The 27,482-nt window shown below is 42.8% G+C and overlaps 3 protein-coding genes and 1 pseudogene across 3 annotated transcripts; 1 reads left to right on the forward strand and 3 right to left on the reverse strand.

The window, feature by feature from the left end:
• The first annotated feature begins 7,454 nt into the window (after positions 1–7,454).
• Positions 7,455–10,569, forward strand: pdxp (pyridoxal (pyridoxine, vitamin B6) phosphatase). The gene is made up of 2 exons (XM_061671992.1): positions 7,455–8,230; positions 9,270–10,569. Exons 1-2 carry the CDS (start codon positions 7,648–7,650, stop codon positions 9,614–9,616), a joined length of 930 nt encoding a protein of 309 aa, XP_061527976.1. The 5' UTR covers positions 7,455–7,647; the 3' UTR covers positions 9,617–10,569.
• Positions 10,293–12,804, reverse strand: kgd4 (alpha-ketoglutarate dehydrogenase subunit 4). The gene is made up of 5 exons (XM_061671997.1): positions 12,552–12,804; positions 12,279–12,436; positions 11,611–11,674; positions 11,069–11,271; positions 10,293–10,987 (listed from the first exon to the last, which is right to left on the reverse strand). Exons 2-5 carry the CDS (start codon positions 12,330–12,332, stop codon positions 10,970–10,972), a joined length of 339 nt encoding a protein of 112 aa, XP_061527981.1. The 5' UTR covers positions 12,333–12,436; positions 12,552–12,804; the 3' UTR covers positions 10,293–10,969.
• Positions 12,805–13,754: 950 nt separating this feature from the next.
• LOC133399939 (betaine--homocysteine S-methyltransferase 1-like) lies at positions 13,755–20,082 on the reverse strand. The gene is made up of 8 exons (XM_061671991.1): positions 20,020–20,082; positions 19,258–19,390; positions 18,416–18,528; positions 18,107–18,298; positions 17,876–18,023; positions 16,517–16,699; positions 15,434–15,662; positions 13,755–14,226 (listed from the first exon to the last, which is right to left on the reverse strand). The coding sequence occupies exons 1-8, from the start codon at positions 20,035–20,037 to the stop codon at positions 14,049–14,051; spliced, it is 1,194 nt and encodes a 397-aa protein (XP_061527975.1). The 5' UTR covers positions 20,038–20,082; the 3' UTR covers positions 13,755–14,048.
• Positions 20,083–21,963: 1,881 nt separating this feature from the next.
• Positions 21,964–25,098, reverse strand: LOC133399550 (betaine--homocysteine S-methyltransferase 1-like; annotated as a pseudogene).
• Positions 25,099–27,482: the final 2,384 nt, after the last annotated feature.

The following is a 27,482-nucleotide window of genomic DNA, read 5'->3' on the forward strand; positions in this document are numbered from 1 at the left end:
GTACACAATTAATAAAATATACTTTTTTAATGGCTTGTCTACATATAGATCTCTGTGTGGTGTCCCTGGCCATCCATCACATGTGAAACTAAACTATCAAATATTTAGTTATCTGCAGAGTTCTAGTAGGACACGCCCTGCTGCGTCCAGGTAAGGAAAGAACTCTGACTTCAGTGTGGTGCCATTATTATGAATAGCATTACCTAAGGTAACTCTAACCCTAATCGTAACAAACTTGATTGTTTTTATTCTGTATACTTTAAATGTGATACAGTAGTGGTACAGTAGTGTACTAGTGTATATTGCCAAACGTATTCGCTCACCTGTCTTGACACACGTATGATTTTAAGTGATATCCCATTCTGAATACATATGATTTAATCATAATATTGGTCTACCCTTTGCACCTATAAAAGCTTCAACTCTTGTAGGAAGGCTTTAAAAAAAGTTTTGTTTTTACACATTCTTCCAGGGGCATATTTGTGAGGTCACACACTGATGTTGTGTGAGAAGACCTGGCTCAGTGTCCACTCACATTCAACCTTGAGGTGTTTTATCGGGTTGACGACAGGACTGTGTGCAGGCCAGTCAAGTTCATCCATCTGAAATTCTCTCATCCATATCTTAATGGACCTTGCTTTGTGCACTGCTGCACAGACATGTTGGAACAGGAAGGGGTAACCCAAAAACTGTTTGACTGTCCAAAATCTCTTGGTATGCTGATGCATTCTGAGTTCCTTTCACTGGAGCTCAGGGGCTAATATTTTGGACATTTCCAACTTTATGGGAACAGTTTGGAGATGCCCCTCTCCTGTTCCAAAATTACTGCGCATCAGTCCACAAATCAAGGTTCATAAAGACATGGATGAGAGAGTTTATTGTGGATGAACTTGCCTGTCCTGCACAATCCTGACCTCAACCCAATAGAACACTTAGATGAATTAGAGCAGAGATTGAGAGCCAGGCCTTCTCATTCAACATCAGTGTGTAACCACACAAATGTGCTTCTGGAAAAATGGTAATCAGTTCCCACAAACACACTCCTTTACCCTGTAGAAAGCCTTTCCAAAAGAAGTTAAATGATATAACTGCAGAGGGTGGAACAACGTCATATTAAACCCAATGGATTAAGACTGGGATTTTCACTTAAATTCATATCTAAGTCAAGGCAGGTGACCGAATACTTTTGGCAATGTAGTGTATTTGGAATATTCATCTCTCTGTATTTGGAATATTCATCTCGTTTCCTCTGCAGTAGGGCTTCATTATTTCTCAACATATCTCCTCAACCGTTTCATTTTGTCTGCTACTTGGAGAACCCCTTCTCCGGTTGACTGACAAGTTTCAGTTAAAAATATCCGCCAATAAGCTCGTACAGGCTAAAATTCCGAGGGGTTCTCCAAATCGACACGTCAAAATTACTGTGATGTTGCAAATGGCGTCACTTGCCCTAAAAACCCGACTTATGTGGCACAAATGGAACATTATTCGTGAGAAGAGCAATGTGGGCAGTAGAATAGGTTATGTACTTTAGTAATCCTTTTTTCGTGAGTGTATTTGTTATGGAGGATTTTAGACGCGTTTGAAGTGCTCATTCCATGTTGTTTTATCAAGTTCCACAAAAATGGTGACCACTTGTCACATTGCTACTATCTTGTCAAACCCAAAATGTAAACTCAGCTGCAGTGATTGCACAGATTAGCCTTAGCATTTTCAGCATTAGCTTGTGATAATAATGTTATTCAGCCAATTTGATGTGGGGGCTGGGGAATATTTGTGTTTAGCGATTTCATAAGCCACACTGCTACACTAATCGCTAAGTAATTTGGCAGATTGGAGATGAAATGCCATCCATCCATCCATCCATTTTCTACCGCTTATCCGAGGTCGGGTCGCAGGGGCAGTAGCTTTAGCAGGGACGCCCAGACTTCCCTCTACCCAGCCACTTCATCCAGCTCTTCCGTGGGGGCTCCCGAGGCGTTCCCAGGCCAGCCGAAAGACGTAGTCTCTCCAGCGTGTCCTGGGTCGTCCCCGGGGTCTCCTCCCGTTGGGATGTGCCCGGAACACCTCACCGGGAATCAGATGCCCCAGCCACCTCATCTGAGTCCTCTCGATGTGGAGGAGTAGCGGCTCTACTCTGAGATCCTCCCGGATGACCGAGCTTCTCACCCTATCTCTAAGGGAGAGCCCGGATACACTGCGGAGGAAACTCATTTCGGCCGCTTGTATCCGGGATCTTTTTCTTTCGGTCACGACCCACAGCTCGTGGCCATAGGTGAGGGTAGGAACGTAGATCGACCGGTAAATTGAGAGCTTCACGTTTCGGCTTAGCCCCTTCTTCACCACAACGGACCGATACAAAGTCCGCATCACTGCAGACGCTGCACCGATCCGCCTGTCGATCTCCCGTTCCATTCTTCCCTCACTCGTGAACAAGACCCCAAGATACTTGAACTCCTCCACTTGGGGCAGGATCTCATCCCCGACCACTCGGCTGCGAACTGCTCCAGTGAGAGTTGGAGATCACGGCTTGATGAAGCCAACAAACAAAAAAAGCAAAAAGCAGAGATGCAATACTGAGGCCACCAAACCGGACCCCCTCTACGCCTCGGGCTGCGCCTAGAAATTATGTCCATAAAAGTTATGAACAGAATCGGCGACAAAGGGCAGCCTTGGCGGAGTCCAACTCTCACCGGGAACGAGTCCGACTTACTGCCGGATATGCGGACCAAACTCTGACTCCGGTCGTACAGAGACCGAACAGCCCGTATCAGGGGGTTCGATACCCCATACTCCCGAAGCACCCCCCACAGGACTCCCCGAGGGACACGGTCGAACACCTTCTCCAAGTCCACAAAACACATGTAGACGGTTTGGGCGAACTCCCATGCACCCTCAAGGACCCTGCCGATGGTGTAGAGCTGGTCAACTGTTCCACGGCCAGGACGAAAACCACACTGTTCCTCCCGGATCTGAGATTCTACTTCCCGACGGACCCTCCTCTCCAGCACCCCTAAATAGACCTTACCAGGGAGGCTGAGGAGTGTGATCCTCCTGTAGTTGGAACACATCCGCCGGTCCCCCTTCTTAAAAAGGGGGACCACCACCCCAGTCTGCCAATCCTGAGGCACTGTCCCCGATGTCCGCGTGATGTTGCAGAGGCGTGTCAAAAAGGACAGCCCCACAACATCCAGAGCCTTTAGGAACTCCGGGCGAATCTCATCCACCCCCGGGGCCTTGCCACCGAGGAGCTTTTTAACCACCTCTGTGATCTCAACGCCAGAGATAGGAGAGCCCGCCTCAGAGAACCCAGACTCTGCTTCCTCATGGGAAGGTGTATCGATGAAATGCTACAGTGGGAAAAAAAATAATCACATTCAGTGTCGCATGCTGTTGTCTGTTTTTTTAAGAGATACTGTCGATAGCTTTGACAAAACTTTTAATTAAGTATTTGTATTTTGTTTCTTCCCACTACTGGACACAGACGTCTTTGTACAGCACTGCCGCATTGTCCCACACCTCCATGCTGCTTTGACCTGACTGTGCTACAAGCAGGGGGGCATATTCAAACAGACTTATTGTGCCATTACCCACGTAAGCACACCAGTGTGCACTATTGTGTATGAGTGCATGTGAGTTTGGCGGGCGGCTAGCCTTGTGGCCTCTAGGGTCTTATTTTGGCACCCACACCTGCAGGCCTCAACTCTGACCCGCGCGGCCTCCTGCTTGTTGGCACAGTCTGCTTCCCACTCCTACACGAGGCTCAGCAATGTTCACGGTCAGCGCTCACTCCGCAGTGGAGAGCAGAAAAGGTCTTGGTCCCTCCTCCCCTTCCACTGCCCTTCTTCCCACCCCTTACATCTGTGTTGGGGGGAAAAGATAAATTAGCAAGCAAAGAAAAGACCAATTAGAACGGCATGTTCTCTCCCCCCATTCAGCTGTCCAATCCTTCATGCCATCTCTTCCTTTCATTTGTCTGGCAGTTGTAGGTGCCAGTATGTCTTCCTCTGCCTCGCACGCAATCCCAAGTGGGCAGGGCGAAGCGGGACGAAGCATAATATAACAGCAAGTGAGGGGACAGATAATAATGGCGAAGGAGAAAAAAAACAAAAGATGAAGAAGGCACTGAAGCAGAAGAGGAATGGAAGCAAACAAGTTAAACGAGAGGAGGGGAAGAATCTGACGAGCAGTTGGCATGAAATGTTAAAAAAGGAAAACAGTACAATTCGGTGTGAAACAACATTCACACGTCGATAATCAAGTACTTTACAGAGGCAGTAAAATCAGTGTGGTTATGTGCAGTGTTTCATTGCCTGCGTTACAAAACAGCTAATAATTTAATCGTGGGATTAACACTCCTCGTTTATCTTAAGTCTCAGGTAAGTCAAAATACATGTCTTCTAAATTTGACACACAACAGAGAGGAGTATTGTTAATAGCAGTGTAACAATTAGTCGATTAATCAACAACTAATTCAATATCAAATGAATCGATTAATCGGTTTGAGGCATTTTTTTACTTAATATTTTCCAAATCCTCTGATTTCAGCCTCTCAACAGTAAATATTCTCAGATTGCTGTAGTCCTCCATGAAAGAAGACGGATTATCTTTGTGTTCAATCAAAATAAGACTAACATCTGTTTTTATTTTGGAAAGCAATTATCAACATTTTCTGACATATTATGGACCAAACCAGTAACTGAATCAAAATAATTTATGGAAAAAAGTGTCAGTTTAATGTGTTACAAAATTAATTGTAATTGACGTGTAGTTGAACTTGAAACAGTCTCAGACTTGTACATCAAACTCAGAATCATCTTTATTTGTATGTCAAAAACACAAGGAATTTGTCTCTGATAGTTGGAGTCGCTCTTGTACGACATTCATTCATTCATTCATTTTCCGTACCGCTTCTCCTCACTCGGGTCGCGGGCGTGCTGGAGCCTATCCCAGCTATCTTCGGGCGAGAGGCGGGGTACACCCTGAACTGGTTGCCAGCCAATCGCAGGGCACATACAAACAAACAACCATTTGCACTCACATTCACAACTACGGGCAATTTAGAGTCTCCAATTCATGCATGTTTTTGGTATGTGGGAGGAAACTGGAGTGCCCGAGAAAACCCACGCAGGCAGGGGGAGAACATGCAAACTCCACACAGGCGGGCCCAGGGATTGAACCCGGGTCCTCAGAACTGTGAGGCTGACGCTCTAACCAGTCGGGCCACCATGCCGCCTGCCAGGCAGAACAATTAAAAAATAATTCCAATAGATTTCATATGGAACAGTTAACCTGTGTAGCCACCTGTTGCAATTTTTACAACAGAATAGGGACAGATTTCACACTGGGTAAGGACATATGTGAGTAAATTGAGCTGAAATAATAATGATTATTCGGAGCAAACGTTATTTAGCTGCAGTCTGGACGCAGAGGGGTGAAACACTACATCAAAGCCGAATGGTAAATAGAGCCGGTTTTTTTTTGTTGTTGGTTCCCCTCCCCATGAACGGATTGGTGTTAGCTTTACTTCTGATGAGCTGCACTGCATGAAAACATGAGAAAAAAAAAAAAAAAAAAAAAAAAAGCAGTAGTGGATATTTAACTAACCATCGAAGTGGAATTAGCACTCATTTATTTATGGATTTTGTTTGACTTTGGAGGCTCTGCTGTATTTACGTCATAAAGCATTCATAATACAACAATTACAAATAACAAATGCTGCATAATGTTAATGCGGATACACTGTATATATGTATTCTTCCCGATATTTACCGTTCTGTACAGTATGTTACTTCCAAAGTGTTTTTCACTTTCCCACTAAGAGACATGCTCTTCCCAGCCTTTCGGGTCAAGAATAGGCAAGATCGATCCATTTTATTTTTTTAAATGAAAAAACGTGACATGATTTACTTACAATGTTTAAGAGTCAGGTTCTGGTTTGTAAAGAGTCCTCAATGAAGTCAATGTGGACGTTTTTGACATGCACGGGGAGAACATGCAAAACTACACACAGGAAGGTTTGAGCTGAGATTTGAACTCAGAATCTTAGTACATTAAGGCAGACGTGCTAACCACTAGGGGGCCCGTTTTACTCTGAAAAAGAAATTCCAATCCTCAAATGGAGGGGTATTGCGCCATCTAGCAGTCTACAGTGTGTACTTCAGAAAAATGACGAAAGCAAATGCAGGAAAATGTAATTGTACACATACAATACATTGAATGTACAAGACTCTGACGGAAATGAATGCTGAAAGCTTCCATACTTTAAAAACACTGTACATCATGCAAGGAAGGAAGTGAATGCTCTGCATCCTCACCGAGAATATGTGATGCATTTTGAGTCCAGTGGTGGCTGCCCAAAACGAAGTGGATTTATTTCAAACCACAAGGCCTGCTGCAAGTTGGATGCTTTTTGAGGTCATCGCTTTTAGGCCGGGGAACTTGATTCAATGATCACTCATAATAAAACAGAAAGTAAAACAATTGGGAAACCCCCTCATAACCTTCCACTTGCCCACATCAACAATCAAATGTATCACCAATAACCGAAGTCATTGGCAAGTTTTAGAAATATGCTAAAAAAAAATAATTTATAAGTAGGAGCAGGTAACATTCCATTCCCTTGAAAAGTAGTGGAACAGTGAGGTATTTGGGTTGGACATCAAAAGATGAATATATGAGACAATCTAGAGCTCACTACTTTTACTTTTATTTACATCTTGATTGGATAACCAACTTAAAAGATAGCATGATTTGTAATGAAACCACATTTTTAGTTGAGCAAAAGTATTGGAACACAGATTTACTGTATTTGAATTAAGCCCTGTGACCCATTGACATCAACAAATGCCATTTAACTTTTCTTTCCTTGCCTATCTGAGCAAGAGGAAATGTTGTTCCAAATCTAAAAATGCTTAGGAAAGAAGGGTTAGGTTAGGGCTAACCCTAACCCTCATTTATGGCAGCAAAGCAGACCACCAACTAAGTGCACTGTTTACTCCAGAAAAAATGCATACTGTTACTGTGTATGTAGAGTAGCACGCTGGATCAAAATGAGTTTTCTTCCCCCAGAAATTAGTCATATGTTTGTTTTATGAATCCAATCCATTTCTCTTTTGCTGTGGCTCAACATTTGATGGTTTTGTCACAGACTTGACCAAAAAGTGTTAGGCTTCTCTTTCATAAATATAGGAATAAAATTATGTTAAAATGTACAAAACCCTGAACTGTATCTTCCCTGGCCAGGAGCTCAACACCCCTAATACGGTCCAGAATACAGTATTAATATTTTTTCAATTAATAGTAGAACAAAATAATGTAATTTTAATTTTTTACACCATTATTTGTAGTTCATTTTTAAATCACTAACTCGGATGTCAAAGGATGGATTTATTTCAAATTACGTTCTTGATTGGGCGAAGCTGCACTGCAATCCCATTGGTAGGAATTTGAGCAGGTGGGCGTGGCCAGACGTCGAGCTTCCTTCCTGTCTGTGATAGTACGTAAATCGTACTTAACCTCGCCAGTCGCCAAGGTCCTCTCGACAAATGATGAAAAATGATGTAAGAACGGCAAACTTTCGGCTTCTAACAAGCACGGCGACGTGCTAGGAAGTGAAAGACGGAAGAGGCCGAGGACAACGCCGCCATGGCGGCCACCTGCCGGAAAATAGGCGGTGCGCAGATACGAGGTCTCCTGGAGGCGAAGGAGTTCTTCCTGTTCGACTGCGACGGGGTCCTGTGGCACGGCGAGAAGGCGGTGGCCGGCGCGGCGCAGGTGGTCAACTCGCTCACGAGGCAGGGCAAATACGTCGTGTTCGTCACCAACAACTCGACCAGGCCGCGCGAGAAATACCTGCACAAGTTCTACCGGCTGGGCTTCACGGCCGTCGCGCTGGAGCACATCTTCAGCTCGTCCTACTGTTCGGCCCTCTACCTGCGGGACGTGGCCAAGCTCCGCGGCCGGGTGTTCGTCGTCGGCTGCGACGGGCTCCGGGACGAGCTCCGGGAGGCTGGGATCGCCTGCGAGGAGGAGGCGGACGAGCCGGACGCCACCATTTACGACTGCGCCCTGGCCGCGGACGTCAAGGCGGTTCTGGTGGGCCACGACGACAAACTGACTTTCCTCAAGCTGGCCAAGGCGTCGTGCTACCTGAAGGACCCAGACTGCTTGTTCCTGGCCACCGACAACGACCCCTGGCACCCGCTGTCGAGCGGAAGGATACTGCCAGGTACGACCGTGGTGCTCCGGGCATCGTCATTGCAATAGCTCATTAGAAACAACGACATAAAATTATGTTTAGTTAGAACCATCACGAGCGTAGTATTACAAACTTGAAGCTTGATTTGTGATTGTTAATTTGTCCCATTACCTTTTGGTCCCTCCGGGCACCTATACAAATTTGTAATTCCTACACATGTAAATCCCCTCAAATTAAAGTTGAAAGTTTGTAGGTAAAACACATCTCGTTGGTTTCATCACAAATTGTGGTGGTGTTTAGAGCCGCTTCTCCTCACTAGGGTCGCGGGCGTGCTGGAGCCTATCCCAGCTGTCATCGGGCAGGAGGCGGGGTACACCCTGAACTGGTTGCCAGCCAATCGCAGGGCACATAGAAACAAACAACCATTTGCACTCACATTCACAACTACGGGCAATTTAGAGTCTCCAATTAATGCATGTTTTTGGGATGTGGGAGGAAACCGGAGTGCCCGGAGAAAACCCACGCATGCACGGGGAGAACATGCAAACTCCACACAGGACGGGGACTATGTCCCAGTATTTCTAGACCTTCCTGTTAATTACTTCGTCAGATGCAACCAGTCAGGAACAAGATTGTTTATTGCAACATAATTCACTCGTTTGATTTGAATGCAAGTCTTTGAAATTTGTCACATGCTTGTCATTCTTTGAATTCGTGAATTAATTCAGGATGCCAGCGCCTCCCTCCTGATAGATTTCTAACACACCTGTCAAGGCGTAGTTTAATTCTGGATGACAATGCCTGCATTGGGAAAGTCCACAGAAGCGTGAGTTTAGTCGTGTATTTGTCTTGTACAGCCACACACACACACATTGAAAAAGGCAAAAAAAAAAAATATTCAAATAAAACGCACAAAAACAGTACCTTATTATAGGAACCTGATTGTTTTGTTATACATATACAGTATCATAAACATAAGGGGAATCCCAGATTCTCAGCTGACTCATTCAGAGAGCCAACGTTGGCAAGTTTCACCTTCATCCATCCAAGTGTTTGTCTTCCCCGGTAGGTTCCGGTTCCCTCATGGCAGCCCTGGAGGTTGCCTCGGGTCGCAAGGCTACGGTGATCGGCAAGCCGAGCCGCTTCATGTTCGAGTGCATCTCCAGCCAGTTCCCAGGCATGGACCCTGCACAGTGCCTAATGGTGGGCGACCGCCTGGAGACTGACATGTTGTTCGGCTCCAATTGCGGCCTGGACACCATGCTCACCCTCACCGGGGTGTCTCAGATGGAGGATGCCCACCTGTACGGGAATAGCGAGGTGTCGTCCGATCAGAACCTTGTGCCAGACTACGTGGTGGACACCATCGCTGACTTCTTGCCTGCGTTTGAGGAACTGGAAGAGCAGAGCAATTGAGCAATGCAGCATTTCTATTTGCGGGGTATCGGGACAGCCATGCCACAAATAGCGGGAAAAAATGCAAGAAACTGACATCCAACCACACAATTTTTTATAATTGGTTGTAGTCATAGTTTAAAAAAAAATATACCACAAACTACAATTCCCCCAAAGTTCATCAATTTAAACTGATCTTACAACATTACTCTAAAATATAAATGGCCTACAGTTTATTTGCTTTTGAAAAAAATTCAACCTAAGTGCATGTGTACATGCTCAGGCACTACAGACTCCACAACAGCCCAGGTTAAAACTAGCTCCTCCCAGACATACAAAGTTTCTCTGTCAAGATTTTTCAGTTTAACATACTTCCTTGGACCAATTACTGTAAAATACTAGCCCCCTACATGGAGAAGAGAGTTTTTGCAATATCCTGTGGCATCTAGGGGTGTCTCAGAACGGGCACAAAAATCTAGTTTTTTTTTTTTTTTTTTTTCAAGCAAATGAGGGCTAGGTTGAAAAAAATGGGTGAATCCTCCAATAGTGAACTGCGAATGTGGGGGGAATTACTGTAATTTCAAGCATACCTCAGTGTTGTGGCCATTTGTGATTGTTTTGTCATTTTTATTGCACTTGTTCATGAGCTTAGCTCTGAATGGGAATTCTTTTTTTTGTTGCTTTTTGCAAAACCATCAAATGAACTTTTAATTTTAGACTGACAGGACTAACCTCACAACTGCAAATGGTCTACAATCTGAGCTTTTCTCCATTATACAATCTGTCAGTCACATGTGCCAATGTTCGAAATACTGTCTCCTCGTTTAGTTGCCAGTATTTGAGGAATTCTTTCTAGCACACCCTGTTTATAAGCCTGTTACTTGGATGTGAATGATCATGTCACACTATATTGAATATTCAGTGTTAGCATAGAGAGCATGTTGGCAACAATAAATAACTGCATTTATGCTAAATATACCGTTTGCTTGTTTTGTGGCTACATCATATACACTAGAAGATCACAACAGAATATTGCTTTAATGGCTTGGATGCAGCATTGGAACAAACACAAACTGACTCAGTGTTCAGTATGATAAATACAGGCCATGGCAATGGCATTTGAGTTAAGTCAGTTGAGGCAAATAAAAGTCTGGTGTAAGATGCCAAAGCAAGAAAACATCCATTGTTCATTAGAAATGTCCTTCAAAAGGTCTTCTACACATCTGGAATAATAAAAATATGTACAAATGCAAGCAATAGTATATTTTATTCTACATTGTGTCTCTCTCTTGTGTGCGCCAAGAATGGAAATTACATCAGGATGATGACCTCCATAGATGAGGACTTTAGTTATTGTTAATTAAATGCGTCCCATCACTCAGGTCCACCACGCTGGAACAACAAGAAAACACAGTCAGTTAAAATACACTGTTGTGCTCATAACTGCTCATATTTAATAACTGGCAAATTTACCTGAATGTACTCCATCTCTTCTACCACCAGTGGTCTCCGGCGGTACCTTGCAGGGAGTAGCTGAATGGATGCCATGGTGTCAGGTGTGCCAGGGATGGGCGGCAAAGTTACGTGACTTGATATTTGTGGCGGAGCTGAAGCCGACACCAAACTGGGATTGTTGGGTTGTGGGATGTTGACTAATAATGTTTTCAATACTTCGGCTTGAGCAAGAAAACAAAATATGGTTATCAGAATACGCAGGAAATTCACAGCCTTCAAGTCCAATTGTGCCCCTGAAAAGTCCAAGAACTATTAAAAAGGAACTTTTCTTAAACATTAAATGCAAATATATTGTACTAAAAAGTTAAATATCTGTACAACTTTACTGTACCCGGGCAGTAATTCTTTCGTATACCACAAGAGGGAGCCAGTATACAAGTGTTACTAGTACCACACATTACTGGTCTAATAGAAAGCCTGTATGAAAAAGGCTACATTTTTAAATAAAAATTTGTTTTTTCTTCTAATGTCTAATTATGGTAAAAGACAATGCCACTCACCATTGGGCTGAGGGATGCCTTGTCTGCTCGGAAATTTGATCATGGGCGCATGTGGCCGCACAGCCTGAGGAACGCAAAAACAACCGATGTCATGGAAAACAGATTGTTCAAATGATACTGCTGCTTAAAACATGGGGGCACACTATTTATTAGATGAACTTAAATGGTAATTACTGATCTATTCCTTTTTAAGTGGCCTGTTAGTCATTATTGGAAAAAGAGGAAGGAATAAAAGCCAACTTTTTTTCCAGCCTTGCTCACTTAAAAAAAAAAAGACATTCAGTAATAAATTAAAACATTTTAGACAGAGAAAAGTCCCATACGTAAACTGTGGGCATTATTTTAAGCATTTTCCCCGGTTAAGGTGATTCTCCCGAGAGCAGCCTCCCGAGCACGAAGACACTCGCATCAACAAGGAAATTGAAATTAACGCATTTATACTTTAAAGCTGTTTCAATGTGGTCAAAAAACCCGATATTGTAGACGTCGAAAAACAAGGACACCAACAAGGGTACGGCCAGCTAGCTATAGTCACCGCAAGAGGCTTCCCTCCCCGTGATAATCCCTCAAGCATTCACGTCAACTAAAAAGCCACATTATGGCTTACAAACCTACACCAAAATTACATGTATAGTAGCTCAAAGGTAAGTTAGTTGTTGAGACGGTACCTGAATAACTCTGGCGGTGGGAGCAGCCATTTTGGTGCTCACTTTGCTCCCCATGACGACCTGCGCACTTTTACTTCCGGGTGATAAACCAATGACGCTTCTTCTCACACGCCACAAGATGGCGCCGCCCTCAACACGCAGCGATGCCTAGAAAGGTCCTGCAAGGTGATTTCACGAGCCCACAGCACACAAGGTAAATGACATATGCAGGGTACGCCACAATGTATGGGCGCGTTTAAATAACTAGTCACAATTAGCTAGATATTACGTTACCTGTCAGATAAGCAACATTCTCCGTGTCACCAATGAAGCACAGGCTAAAAAAACACTCTAGCGAGTTAGCTTCCGGTCATAGGCGCACAGCCTAATTAAAGACTTAAATCCGCCAGTCTCTTGCGCTCCAAGAGGATTAATTCAGATGTTAAATGGCACACATGACCTCCAGAATTTAAAGGAAATGTTAGTGTCGGGTATAATACTGCCCGACTTGTCTCGACGAGTGAAAAATAGAAACCATATGTTTTATTTTCAGATTACCCAGGAAATGATAGTCGTCACGTGACGCATTGTCCAATAGGCAACGCGGTAAATTGCAGAGCTCGTCGCTCGTCAACAAAGGAGAAAAGTCCCCCCCCCCCCCAAAAAAAAGAAATAAAAATCTATATAATGTTTTCATCCATCCATCCATTTTCTGAGCTGCTTCTCCTCACTAGGGTCGCGGGCGTGCTGGAGCCTATCCCAGCTGTCATCGGGCAGGAGGCGGGGTACACTCTGAACTGGTTGCCAGCCAATTATTATTATTAATTTTTTAAAATCACATTTGTTTTCACACACCTTATTCATTGCACTGGATGGTGCTTATCTGAGCATACAGTATGTCAGTAGCATAATTACATGTAGCATCCCATCAAAGAGTAACATGAACAAGTGAGCATAGTTGCCCTCTTTTTTGGAAGTGCCCCTGCACTCCACAAGTTGTTCCGTCACCTCTGCAGTAGTTTGCACAGCAGTGTACGAATACGTCTTCACGCGGCACAAGACGGCACGCTCAATTACTTCGTTTTTCATTTAATTGTTTTATATTTATGGCCCAAAAGTGTTTCCCAATCAAATACGTGTTGTAATTATGACTACTGTGTCAGTCTAGTTTATATTTGTGATAGATTATGTGTTATGATAAAAAAATATTATTTACAATGTTTTGTAATTACCTTAAAGCAGATAGCAAGCTATCAATAAAAAAAATGATATACATATTGTACTCTATTTCAAAATGTTTATTTTATTATCAATACTTGTATTTAATATCTGTCTTCAAGAAAAGTAATGTTGTGACCACTGTGCGTGTTGGGGCGGCCCCCCTAGTGTTCTCAGTTGATCAGCCGCCACTGATGTTTATATTTGTGACCATTTCTTTGGTCTTTTTAATGTGTATTATTTTATGCACCCATCCCACAGCCACAGTCAAGACACCGATTCATGTTGCATTAGGTCTCTTTTTATTTTACAAAGTCGTCCTGTGTCTTGGAAAATAAAAGTTCCCGATCTTAAAGGGGCCGGCTCCAAACCTGAGCTGCCACTGTGGCTTCACATAAACTTGACAGCAGTTTATAATCAAAAGATGAACACAACAGTGCCAGTTTCAAGTGAGGATTGGGCCCCTGAGTGGTCAACAGGGTGAAAATGCTGAGATTTGCACACGTGTGTTAGTCCACGGCTGTTTACGTGAATCTTTACTGTCAGGTCTGAGTGGGGGCGGCACGAGTTAACTCAGTGGCTCTTTGAGCGGTCAAACAGCTCCTTGAGTTGTTGCTTAGAAGTGGCTTCTTTCTGCTGCATGAGCTCACTGCTGCCTTTGGTGACACCCCAGCTCGCCGGGGTGGACATGGAGGAAGACAGTGGACGGCCAGAAGCCGGCTTCAGGTTCTCCCAGTAGTCACGACGGGCTCTAAATCACACAAAGGGACAGGAATATATTAAGCTGGATACAAGAGACGCTTTTACATTTTTGTGGGTTTAAAAAGTGGCTGATACAGTGGGTACAAAAAGTCTACACACCCCTGTTCAAATGCCAGGTTTTTGTGGTATAAAACAACAAGACCAAGATAAACAATCTCAAAACATTTTCCACCATTAATGTGACCTATAATTTGTACAACTCAATTGGGGGGGAAAAAAATGGGGCAGTAAAAATAAACAACTGAGATAATGTGGTTGCACAAGTGAACACACTGGGGAATGGGGCTGTATTCAGAATTAAGCAGTCACATCCAAATTGATGAGAATCAGTACACGTCTGCCGCAATTTAAAGTGCCTCTTATTAACCCCAAATAAAGTTGAGATGTTATCGTGGGTTTTCCTGACATTTTTGTTGTCACATCTTCCAGCACAAGCCCTGGTAGAGGGATCTCCTTCTTCAAAGGAGAAGGGTACAGAACAATTTCCAAGGCATTAAATATATCATGCAACGCAGTGAGGACAGTTATCACCAAGGGGAGAAAATATGGCACAACAGTGACTTTGCCTAGAACTGGATGTCCTTCCAAAATTGATTGACAGAAGAGAAGAAAACTGGTCAGGGAGGCTGCTAAGAGGCCGACAGCAAAATGGAATGTCTGGCATGTATTGGCTCTTTAGTACACGTGACAACAATCTCCCACCTTGTTCATATGTCTAGGCTTTGAGGTAGGGTGGCAAGATGGAAGCCTTATCTTACAGAGAGAAAAAAACACACTTGAAATCTCACAAACGCACATGGAAAAATGTGTTATGGTTTGAGGAAACCAACATTGAAACTTTTGGCCTCATTTCAAAAGGGGCGCAAACACAACACTACATTTGACCAAAAGAACACCATTCATACAGAGTCGAATGGTGGTGGCAGCATCATGCTTTGAGGCTGCTTTTCTTCAGCTGAAACTGGAATCTTAGTCAAGGCTGAGAGAATTATAATGCACAGTTCCAAATACCAGTTACTGCCAACACAAAATCTTTTACCCTTGAGCTAGGAAGCAAAAAAAAAAAAAAAAAAAAAAAAAAAAAAAAAGACAATGGATGTACATGTTTTAAATAAGACCAATGACCTCTGCGGGTGAAAAATGACTATAAATCCAAATGCATCCCAGTGGTATACAAGTCTATGAGTATGGATTACCTGGCTCTGACCCAGGGTTTGGTGTGCATCTCCAGACCGGTACCCCACATGCCATGTTTTTCTGATCCGGTGGGCAGAATCCCCCTCTCGGCCGCCAGCTCCTCTGCCACAGCCCTGATGTGGTACGGCTCATATCCGCAGCAGCCACCGATGAAGCGGATGCCGGCGTTGTAGGCTTCCCTGGCGTACTTGTGCATGTCCCAGCGGGTCAGGGTCCTCGGCTCCAGAGCTAGACAAGGATACGATTTACTGCAAATTGCTGACTTGTCGTGATTTTATTTGCTGTTACATTTTACTCTGTTGACCATTACATAATTGTAATTCTCATTTGATGGCAAAAAAAACCCAAAACTAAACTAAACTAAATGTCATTCTTTCACCCTGAAAAATAGATTTTTCTTAAAGTGACCCAAAATACATTGTACAACTGTTACAAAGTTTGTGTACACTGAAGCTTTTTGGTCATGTTTATTAAAATAGATTTTTAGATATTACAATGTGTGTGAAATCAAGAAGAAGGTGGTAATGATGGGAATCTAGAAACTGCAAAACTGTACTGTATAATTGTATGTATTTTTTATGGAACAGTGGTAACAGTGTCAAAGAGGGAGCTTAAAACAGTCTCGAAAACTCTGTTTCCATCACTTTTGCACATTCCCAGAGAAACATGCACCTGTTGGTCAACAAATTCTATGACGTCTATTCAAAATTCTGCCTCTCGCCTCTTAACTGGAACACGTAACTCTTTTTCTGGCCTCTCACCACTGCTGCCTCTGTACTTTGGAGTTCATTTTTAGATTCTGCTATTTTCGAATCTCTAAATGGCCTTACATCTCTGAGCTGCTCCATACCCACACTCCTGCTCAGTACATCAGGTCACCTGACTAAGTCTAAGCGGAATTATTGCTATTATCATTACATTTTCAGTTTATTAATATTAGTCAGTCTATGAAAACATGTTTAAAAAGAGCTGTAGTTCATAATTTGATATTGAAAATTATTACACTGTACATACTAGGTTCATGGAAAATGAACATTAAATAAGGGTTAAAAGTGCAATGTCTCTTTTTTGTGTGTGACTACCAAAGGGGAATTCTGGCAGGTTGATGAATCCCTGGCAGTTGCAGTCAGGGGTGTGGTAGGCCAGAGGCTGGACCATGTAGTGAGCCTTCAGGCCGGCCTTCGCCACGCCCTCCATCATCATCTTGACAGTCTCCACACAGGTCAGAGGGTCAAAGTGGCAGTTGACACCCACAATCTGGGCACCTGCGAAGAAACACGGCACACTGGTGTGAACTTACAAAACTCACAGGAAAGCAACTTGCTGCGACATTTGTTGTTCATGAACCCACCAGAAAAGAGCAATTACGGCAAATGAAAATGCACTGTAATGTTATTGGTTAATTTAGTTATCATTGCGAAATGCCCCCCCCCCAAACATAAATATGGATATATTTTTTTTCCACTTTCGTTTGAGGAATTCTCTCTTTTTGGCCTCTCAGTCATAATGCAACCCCGCACCTAATTTCTCAAATCAAAAATGGTTCGATGTTGTCGCCTTGAACCAGGAAGTAACCTGCTAATTATGGGAAAACACTCATTTGGGCATTTGAGTCACAAAATGGTATCATTCCCCCGCACGCTAAAAAATGCGTAGATTCTGTCACCTTAGACCAGGAAGTAGCATGCTAATTAAGAAATATCCAAGCATTTAATACACAGTGGTGCCTTGAGATATGAGTGAGTTTTTTTTGATACGAGCTGTGGTTTGGATGATATTTTGCCTTGACTTCCTAACAAAAATTAAAGACACACAGCGCTCAATGGTGGTACTGACCTCAACTCACTTCACAACACAACAAGCAACAGTTTGGCAAATAGTGAACAAATCTTACAAAAAGAGGCTTTAAGTTGTTTAATGCTACTCCCAGTTACAGTTTACTGTCAAAGTAAACCCAAAACAAAGAAAAATTAGACATGTATTTAAAACAACCACACAACTTTGCCTTAGGAATCTCCGGTAGCTTAATGCTACAATGAAAAACACCATAGACAGGTTAAGGAATAGCAGAGATAGTCGCGGTATAATAAGCCTTTTATGAACGGATATTTGAACACAAACGGCGAAGGAACACATTCAGACAGACAATATAATAATTTGCCGGCATATATTCTTTATCCCCTGCGCAAAAATGCTAAATATTTTTGCAGTTTACCGGGTCCGCCGTGAACTCTTCTTTGTGTTTGTCTCTGTCTGTATTATACTGACCCCTGGTGGCCAAAGTTTGCACACCAGAATGAGCGCAAGGGCTGGAACGGATTAGTGGCATTTTCCATTTCAGTGGGTAATGATGAGAGTTTTGAATTACGAGCATGGTCACAGAAACAAATTCCACTGCAGCAAATATGGAATCAGTTGTTTATGTGTAAAATTTCACCAACCAGCTTTGACCAGTCTGACAGCACAGTCTCCAGCTGAGACACCGTGCATGTCGCCTTGTGGCCCGATGCACAGAGAAGCGGCCACCGGCTTCCCTGTCCCCTTCAGCACCTCCACAGCCCACACGGCCTCCTCAACGTGCTCAAAGTACTGCAGGAGGAGCAAAAGTGACAGCCTCAAAGTGTAACAACAGAAACTTGACAATGCATGCAAAAACACGGAGTCGCCTCTACCTCAGCAATCAGGAAGTCCACGTTCTTCTTGATGAAAACGTCCAGTTGCTTCTTGAAAATGGCCTTCACGTCGGCCTCGCTCTTGCAGCTCAGGTAGGATGGCGTCTGAGACACACCTCCCGCCACCATGGCGTCGCCCTCGTTGGCCACCTCGCGGGCCAGATCGCAGGCGGCCTCGTTGATTTGGGCGCCCTGTGCGATGAAACCGAAAAGCTTTTTGACGCAATGCTAAAATGCGGCTTCATTGACCTGCTCCTGGTGGAGTTAGAGGAGTAGAAAAAAATACTACACTGGTTTTATTGAACGTACGGTGTAGGTGAGCTTGTTGCCCCTGTTCTCCAGCTTGTCGTCACTAGCGTAGAAGGTGAAGGTCTGCATGACATTGGACCCTGCCCTCAAGAACTCCCTGTGCAGCTGGCGCACTGGAAGGGCAAACATGATTGCGTTAGAAGACAAACACCAAAAAAACACCGTTTTAAAAAAGGAGAACCAGAGAAAGAAACGCAGGGGTGGCCAAATTTATTCCTCCAAGGGCTGCATACCGAAATGGGCCACTTGACAATTTTCAACTTTAATTCATTAAACATGTTAAAACCAATTCATCTAGCGGTGATATATTGGTTTGATACACAGTATATTAGTTATGATAAGGCAAATAGTTGAGGATTTCTCTGGATTTTCATATGGCTTGCAGCCCTGTATCCCATTAGAATAGATCCGCCCCTGCACTGAGCAGGAGCTGAATCCCAACTTCACATTCAGAACCAAAACATGAACAATCTGTAGGAGGCTGACAATTTTTTTTAAAAGCAGTATGTTTGTTTCAAGGCAATTAAAATGAGTATGAATTTCGCTATTGACGTTCAGGACCAGTCCCTATCCCCTGTGAATAGTGGGGGCCCCCTGTAGTTTAAAGTAGCCTTTGCATATCTACAAAATCTCTACTGTATATCAAACCACTTTATTAGGAATAGTAGTTATAGGTGCGCCCATGGGGGATGTAGGTATCGCAACCCATCACTTTTTTGACACCCACACTTTTCACGCTGCCCACCCCCGGAACCCCCCCCCCCCCCAAAAAAAAAAAAAAATCAAATGATTGTATTGGCTCTGATTACTCTCTGCCCGCTGAACGCACTCCTGGGCCTCACCTGATTCGGGGTGCTCGACAGCGGCCTCGGGGGTCCAGGGGCCCGCCTTCACGTAGCCTCTCTTCTCCAGGGCGAACACGAAGCCGCCATCGCCGATCACCACCTCCCCAGCGTTGAGGCGCTCCAAGATTCCCTGAGAGAAAGAAACAAGGGATGGATGACATCTTAGGAATGATAATAAAAAACACAAACACACACACAAGACCCACTTTCATATTTAAAAACACCCCCGTCGGGTTAGTGGGGTCGAAGTGTAGCCAGTAGGTGAAGGTTTTTCAATCCAGGTTTTTCCTTCCAGCAGCATTTTACTGCAAAAGTGATACTTGGAATGAATACTAATGCTTTCCTGTGCACTGGAGCCAGGGTGACAATGGTTGAATCATCAAAAGCAACTTTTGACCTTAACGGCAGTGTAAAACTGATAAACCTCCAAACAGTTATTTAGTTTCAGCATTTTTTGTTGTTTTTGGGATCTTTGACTCCGCATGATCCTCCAACTAAATGTTGTCTTCTGGTTAAATATACGAATCTGTGTAAGGTTTTTTAATTACATGAGTAGCTGCTTGTGATAATATAATAAAAACCATGATCCATAAAATGCAATGCCCTTCATGTTTGGCCAAATATTTTCATTTGTAACACTCCAGTTTAAAGGATTTTTACTTTTTGTGCGCTTTAAAGAACTATTTCGACGTGCATTTCAAATATTCTTCATGCATATGTCACATATGCATTTTCAGAGCCATACTTCCTGTTGCTTACCTTCTTTACTGGTGCCATATTCTTAGAGCTGTGTGGACCCCTGACTGCTCAGACTTTGACGGGTTGAAACAGACCTTAAATTGGGCAAGAACACTTCTTTAAATCCATTGCAAACAGGGGAGGGGTCTAAGCCAGAGACGCTCTGATTGGAAAAGCACAAGTTACACAACAACTGCACCCCTCACCTTTCAAGATGAATGAGTCCGTTGTCAGTGCACATTACCAGTTTAGTCCGGAATAATTAAGCTTTTTTGGTTTGTTTTTTCGTCTCGTTTTAAGTGTGAGTATTGCTGATGAGACACTTTGACAAGATACACACACAACAGCCGTGGCTGTTTTTGTTTTACAAAAACACTTCACAACTGATGAAGTCATTCAATGCAAACAAGTGATACAGAGAACATTCTTGTAGAACTGTAAACTCGACGGAGAATGATTAAACCTGGAGTCTTTGTACTGACTTTTATGTGTTATATAATGATATACTGCTGAATGGGCTGATCTGAATCATAATCAAGTGAATTTGTCAGTGAACAATATTTTCTAAAAGCTACACCACAAACAATTTTACAACACAATCTGTTTATTTGTCATTTCTGTGTTACAAAAAATATTTGGATTTTAATTTTGGATCCAGTCTGACTGGTCTGTTTTCAGACCAATCAATTGAGTTGCGTAATCTCTCCTGTGTTCTGCATTCTGATCAAAAATGTGTTTGTCAGTCAAAAGGGTTATACAAATAGCTATACAAAAAATGCAATCAAAATCCAGTCATGACCATATTGAGTTACTGTATGTTTTTGTTACCAAAATTCCAGATAATGACCAAAAGTGTTTTTCAATCACAGCAACTCATTTGTGTAACTATTCGAAAGCAAAACAACCCATTTCATTAAAATCTGTTAGTGGTCCTTAGTTATACTGTACAGTATGTCTTACAATCTGAATCCAGAGATCACATCCAGATCCTGATCTAGATCATGATGAAAAGTCAATCTATTCTTTAGTTATAAATAAAATTTCAGTCATACCCATTGTCAAATTTAGTTAACGACGTGCTCCAAAATATTTTTATTTCCGATCATGAACCAAAGTTAATCACATGTACATCTTATTTATGTCCATTAAAAGTTCAATGAATTATTGATTTCTAGAATGTAAATAAATTAATGATGTGATTCTGAAGATTCATGCCAACTTTTTATTCAAATAGATTTGCAACCCTTAGAGCTACAGATTAAAAAAAAAAAAAATGCTCCCGATGCTTATTCCCTATCTAGATGCAGATCATGGTCAAAAGTTAATCAATTTGTCCTTTAGTTGTACCAGAGCTACCCGGTTACCCTAAGTTATAGCCCTGTTTCAAAGGATCAAAGTCATGTTCAAAAGTAAATCAATTTGGGTCATAGTGATGCTATACGCCAGATGTAATCAGGGTCAATTCACAACTTCTGGTGTTTGTATATGTAACAAAAGATCGAGATTCCACATTATGCCCAAAAGCCCAACAACCTGTCCTTTGGCCATACCAAAGATAAAGGCAAAATTATGTTCTAAAAATGATCTGCATTCACAGAGTGAAATCTAAATCCAGATCATCATCTTAATCACTTGGTAATACTGAAGTTTTGTATGTGTTCCAAAACAGATCTGGATCTAGATTAATGCGAGATCCAAAAATAGTCTGGATACAGATTCTAGATCTAGGTACAACGTTGATCAATTTGTCCTTCATACAAATGTTCCACAAATGATCCAGATGCAGTTAATCAATTCCACCACCGAACTTAACACCATACAAGGAAATGTGATATTGGCAGAGATGATTTAAAAAAATGCCAAATTTATCGTGTTTGAGTTTGCTTTGGGGTTTACAAAATATTTCAGAATGCATCACAGTTTGTTGTTGTATGACCAAGCTACATCTCTCTTATTTGTTTTATTTCATTGCTTAGATTTTTCCACTTTGTCTCGCAGTTCCACCACACGTGTCATTTCCTGGGCACTGGTAGGCTCTTTGTGCTGCATGAGCTCAGTGTGGCCCCTCGACATACCCCAGCAGTCTGGAGTGGACGTGGATGGAAATTTGGGGCGACCAGATGCAGGTAAGAGATTTTCCCAGTAGTCACGGCGAGCCCTGAAAAAATAACAAATATTTACACACTTACTAGACTTAATTAGTTGGAAATGCATGGTCTTGGATGAAAACCAGGCATCTTCTGAAAGTACAATTAGGGTTAGGGTGTGTTGTGGTTGCGTTAGCCTTTCCCAAACATTTAAAATCATGCCCCCGCCCCGTCAACATCCACGCAGAGATTGCGTACCCCCCTATCACCCAACCACCCTAAAAAATGAAAGCAAAGCACATTTAAACATGATAATGATCAAAATATGTATATATATATTTCTTCTTATTATTATAGACACCTGGCTAGATGTAGGCATGTTTCTGTGGGATTTTTTTTCTCGTCAATTATTATCCACAGTGTACATTAAATTGTTAGACATCCATTCAGGTGCGATGAAAAGCGTAGCAGCCTTCACAAGCCTGACGGCGCGCTCCCCAGGCGAGACTCCATGCATGTCGCCCTCAGGACCGGCACACAGTGTGGTTGGCCACCAGATTTCCACTCGTCTTCAGCATCTCCACTGCCCACATGGCCTCCTCGACGTGTTTGAAGTACTGTGCATGACACACGAGTCATCACTAAGGCCAAAACGACTTCATTTACATCTGTTTTCAGTTCAAAACTTCCCTTTCTTACCCCTCAGTGTTGTTTGGTAACTGAATGTAACACAGAGCTGCACAATGAGTCAATAGAGACACTCAGTACTTGAGTAGGGTTAACTCCATTTCTGTCATTTGTCTGCAGCGTGCGAGTTTTATGGCTGCAATAAAATCAGGGGGTTTATAGCTTGGTGATTTATACGGCAATGACTACATTTTCTTGATAATTGTTTTTAGAAAGAAATTGGTTTTCCTTAGATTTTGACATTTTGGATCATATTGTTCATTCATACTGGATCATATTGCTGGCACTCTATAACTGAGGTACTGTCATCATCTTCAGTTTCATAGGTTGGTTCCTGGTAGGTATCATCTACTGTAGGTTGCCTTAAGAGAAGAAGCAAACTGAGATTACAAAAAAAGTTTAGCGCAATAGTTGTCTCAGTCCAAATATACATCAAATCTATCAATATTTCATAAAAGATGATAAATAACATTCACCTACACTAACATGCAGATGCAATGGCACACAAGCCAATGCACGACTTACTTTCTGACTCTTCTATTAATTTCTGAACCTCACTTTCTGGCATGTTTTTGCAGGAGATAAAGCCTGGTTTCATGGGTGTGGCCATCTTGAAAATGGGAGTTGGCACAGTGTTGCACTGTTGCATCCAAAAAAGTGCTACAAGTGGTATACAGTATGTCAAAATTGGAACTAAACCTTGATTTATTCCAGTATTTATCTGAAAGCTATGCCTTTTCTCTATTCAAATGGAGTTATCCCTCTCTAGTTCTCAGTTGTTCACTCACTATCTACTTCACCAATCAGGAAGTTCACGTTCTTCTTAATGAAAACCTGACGTTGCTTCTTGAAGATGACCTTCACGTGAGCCTCACTCTTGCAGCTCATGTAGGATGGCGTCTTGAGACACGCCTCCTCTGGCCACCTTGCGGGCAAGATCGCCTGCTGCGTCGTTGATTTGGGCCCCCTGAAAGATTTGAGAACCAGCCAATCACGTGACTTGGCATTATACATTTAACTGTGGGATCGCGTAGGATTTGTTTCGTTAGGTTGCCCACCGTCAGTTGTAGTCTCTGACCCCTGTTCTCCAGTTTGTTGTCACTCAAGTAGAAGGTGGAAAGTCTGCATAACGTTGGCTCCAGCTCTCAAGAACTCCTTTGGAGCTGCCTGACTGAGAGCATCATTCAGCATTGTCACGTGAAGTTTTTATGCATCTGAGTGTGCATTCGGCGAGCCTTACCAGCCTCTGGATGGGTAACAGTGGCTTCGGGGGTCCATGGCCCGGCCTTGACGTAGCTCCGCTTCTCTCGGACCATCACAAAGCCCCCATCGCCGAACACCACCTCACCCGAATTCAGACGCTCAATGAAACCCTGTGTAAACACAAGGGTCCCTGAATATAATTGAGCTGCATGAGTTATTAATGGAAGACTCAAAATTATCCAGAGGCATGAGTGTGAGTATGAATGGTTATTTTCTATGTTCCCCGTGATTGGCTGGCAACCAAGATTCAACTAATGAGGACAAGAATATGTGGATGGATTATCTCAGCAAGGGAGAAGTGCTCCATAACACAATAGAAAATGGATGGAAGGATGGGTTATAATGGCTTAATGGGCAATTTTGGTGGTTCTGGCCTAGAAATATGTGTATGTGTCATGCGGTTTTGTATACAAGGCTTAACAAATATGTCGGTGGAGTGAAGATTTCATGTTTATGAGTGCTTTTATGACAGAAAAGCAAACTGCGGCGCTGGGTCCAAAGTTGCCATGATAAAAAAGGCACTTTTACGCTTTGAGCCCTGCGTGTCGCAACAGTACAGTCAGCACGCTAGTCAGTTACACTGCAAGATGTCAACAAATTGAACTCACTCATGAGAACAGGCACACTTACACAATCAAACCAGAACCAATACATGAGCTGGATCAAATCTGTAAGTTAATTATACTTGTTAACTAATAGTTGACTTTTGTTGTGGTTTAGAGCTGGACTTCTACTGTATTTAGACAGGGTCAAAATAGTAAGCACACCTCTCACTATGTTGCAGTACACATTTAGACCAGCAATAGAGTTTGCAGAGTTCTTGATACAGTTCTTGTATTGGCTCTTCCTAGATAGAGAGTTCAGATGTACTTAATGTCATTTATAATTAAAACAAAAAACAATCACAAAACAAAAGCTGTCCTGACCTTCTTGACCGGTGCTATGTCTTCTTCCAGTGGCAGCAATAGCAAACCCTGAATGTGTTTATCGCAAATCCCACTGAAGGTCAATTGTTTTCCACTTTTTATACCCGAGAAGAATAATGGGAGGATTTTGTACCCATGCCAGTGTCGTATTGCCACACAGTCTGGCACACCAATTGATAAAGTAATTAAAATATTTTGACACCTGTTAGGATGTTCACAGAGATCTTTCAGTTAAATCATTATAGCACCATCCATCCATCCATTTTCTGAGCCGCCTATCCTCACAAGGGTTGCGGAAGTGCAGGAGCCTATCCCAGCTATCATCGGGCAGGAGGCGGGGTACACCCTGAAGTGGTTGCCACCCAATCCCGGGGCACATACAAACAAACAACCATCCGCACTCACATTCACACCTACGGGCAATTTAGAGTCTGCAATTAACCTAGCATGCATGTTTTTGGGATGTGGGAGGAAACCGGAATGCCCGGAGAAAACCCACGCAGGCACGGGGAGAACATGCACACTCCACACAGGCGGGGCCGGAGATTGAACCCCGGTCCTCAGAACTGTGAGGCAGACACTGTAACCAGTCATTCACCGTGCCGCATTATAGCACCAATAATTATTATTTATTAATAAAAGACACATGCACTTCTGCCAAGTTGCCACAATATGTTAGCATGGTGCGAACCAGTGTGCTACAAAACATATGCAAAAGGATTCAAAGGTTTGGTGAGGTCAGGCTCGACGAGACTTTAACACTCCTGCTCGATCATTGTGTTTTTTTGGGGAGGGGACGGGGGGGTTAACCTGTAACACCTTCCTGTCCTTAAATTCATTAGTATGCACGCACACACGCACACACACACCAGATATGGTTTATTGACCTTCAGCACAGAGCTGTCAGTTCTGGGTCGATCCAGTTCGAGAGAGATTAGCGGTACACCTCCTCCACTGAATTTATCAACAGAGTCAAAGTCCAGAAAAAAACACCTCCAGTCTACAGTTAACGGGAGGATTTCATCCGTGATGTTTAAATGTATCAGGGAAATGACCTAATTGTACTACAATGTATTGCAACAATCGAAATGTCATTGATTCATGTTTTTGCGTTGAGAAAACATGCTGGAAGATTATGCCGTTTTTTGTTCAGTAATAGCACACAACGTACAAAGTTCCTGTTCCCTGTGTAAAATAGTAGTGTGACATGGCACGGATATTTGCGTCCATGTATGTGTAACTTTAGAGGCGACTGATATTTCAAGGGTCACGATGGCGCTGATCTCGTCCTCACGGGGTTAACGGCCACTCTGTTTGCAGAGAAGCTTGACACGAGGCTCCAAAGTTCTACTGCAACCTATATAACATCACATGGACCTACCCCGAGGCTCTTCAATACTCCGTTTATGGTTCTACCTAAGGGTTTTCCTCTACTTGAAATCTTCCTTTCAGAATCAGAATCAGAATCATCTTTACTCGCCAAGTATGTCCAAAAAACACACAAGGAATTCGTCTCTGGTAATTGGAGCCGCTCCAGTACAACAACAGACAGTCAATTGACAGAGAACACGTTTGAGACATAAAGACATTGACAAAAACAGTCACTGAGCAATAAAGGGTTGCTAGTTATCTGGTAATGCCGGTCCATTTTATTTTTATTTATTTATTTATTTTCACAATTGTGCAAAAAGATCCTCTTTGGCCTCATAAACTTCGTACGAAGTGTTGACTGTTGCCTACCATTGTGAATATTTGGCACTTTAATGAACATTTTCATAAATTATACAGCTAAACTCACGTCTGTTAGCTGTGCTGTATGATAGCTAGCTACGTAGCTAGCTAACTAGACAGCTAGTTTTTGTATTTTGAAGTTACGATTTGATTCTCTTATTCCTGTAATATTACAATTTTAGCGTTGTAAAATATATATTTTTTTCGGAATAGGATACTACTTTATTCATGTGCAATGACGCCTTTATCCGCACAATATTATTCCGATATTAGGACTTCATTCTCTTTAAATTCTAGTATTACAATTAATCATGAACATTATGAAGCCGGCACGATGGACGACTGGTTAGCAAATCTGCCTCTCAGCTCTGGGTACCGGGGTTCAAATCCCGGCCCCGCCTGTGTGGTGTTTGCACGTTCTCCCCGTGCCTGGGTGGGTTTTCTCTGGGCACTCCGGTTTCCTCCCACATCTCCAAAACATGCATGGTAGGTTAATTGCAGACTCTAAATTGCCCGTAGGTGTGAATGTGACTACGAATGGTTGGTTGTTTCTATGTGCCCTGCGATTGGCTGGCCACCGGTTTAGGGTGTAACCCGCCTCCCACCCGAAGATAGCTGGGATAGGCTCCAGCAGCCCGTGACCCTTGTGAGGATAAGCGGTAAAGAAAATGGATGGATGGATGGATGGATGAACATTATGACTTTATTCTTGTAATATTTTGAGTTTATTCATGTAACATTATAACTTTATTCTTGTGATATTTTGAATTTTTGGACAATTCTGACTTTA

The sequence above is a fragment of the Phycodurus eques genome, chromosome 3 (assembly GCF_024500275.1).
Source record: "Phycodurus eques isolate BA_2022a chromosome 3, UOR_Pequ_1.1, whole genome shotgun sequence".
NCBI classification, from domain to species: domain Eukaryota; kingdom Metazoa; phylum Chordata; class Actinopteri; order Syngnathiformes; family Syngnathidae; genus Phycodurus; species Phycodurus eques.

Excerpts from the sequence above, each read along its gene's own strand:
- pdxp (XM_061671992.1), top strand. The coding sequence starts at position 7,648 with ATGGCGGCCACCTGCCGGAAAATAGGCGGTGCGCAGATACGAGGTCTC. Across the intron at positions 8,231-9,269 it reads GAGCGGAAGGATACTGCCAG|GTTCCGGTTCCCTCATGGCA; the intron begins GTACGACCGTGG and ends CTTCCCCGGTAG.
- kgd4 (XM_061671997.1), bottom strand. The coding sequence starts at position 12,332 with ATGGGGAGCAAAGTGAGCACCAAAATGGCTGCTCCCACCGCCAGAGTT. Across the intron at positions 11,675-12,278 it reads CCACCGCCAGAGTTATTCAG|GCTGTGCGGCCACATGCGCC; the intron begins GTACCGTCTCAA and ends TGCGTTCCTCAG. Across the intron at positions 11,272-11,610 it reads AGGCATCCCTCAGCCCAATG|CCGAAGTATTGAAAACATTA; the intron begins GTGAGTGGCATT and ends TTCTTGCTCAAG.
- LOC133399939 (XM_061671991.1), bottom strand. Across the intron at positions 16,700-17,875 it reads TGTCAGACTGGTCAAAGCTG|GTGCCCAGATTGTGGGTGTC; the intron begins GTTGGTGAAATT and ends GTTTCTTCGCAG. Across the intron at positions 14,227-15,433 it reads AAACCCTGGGTCAGAGCCAG|AGCCCGTCGTGACTACTGGG; the intron begins GTAATCCATACT and ends TGTGTGATTTAG.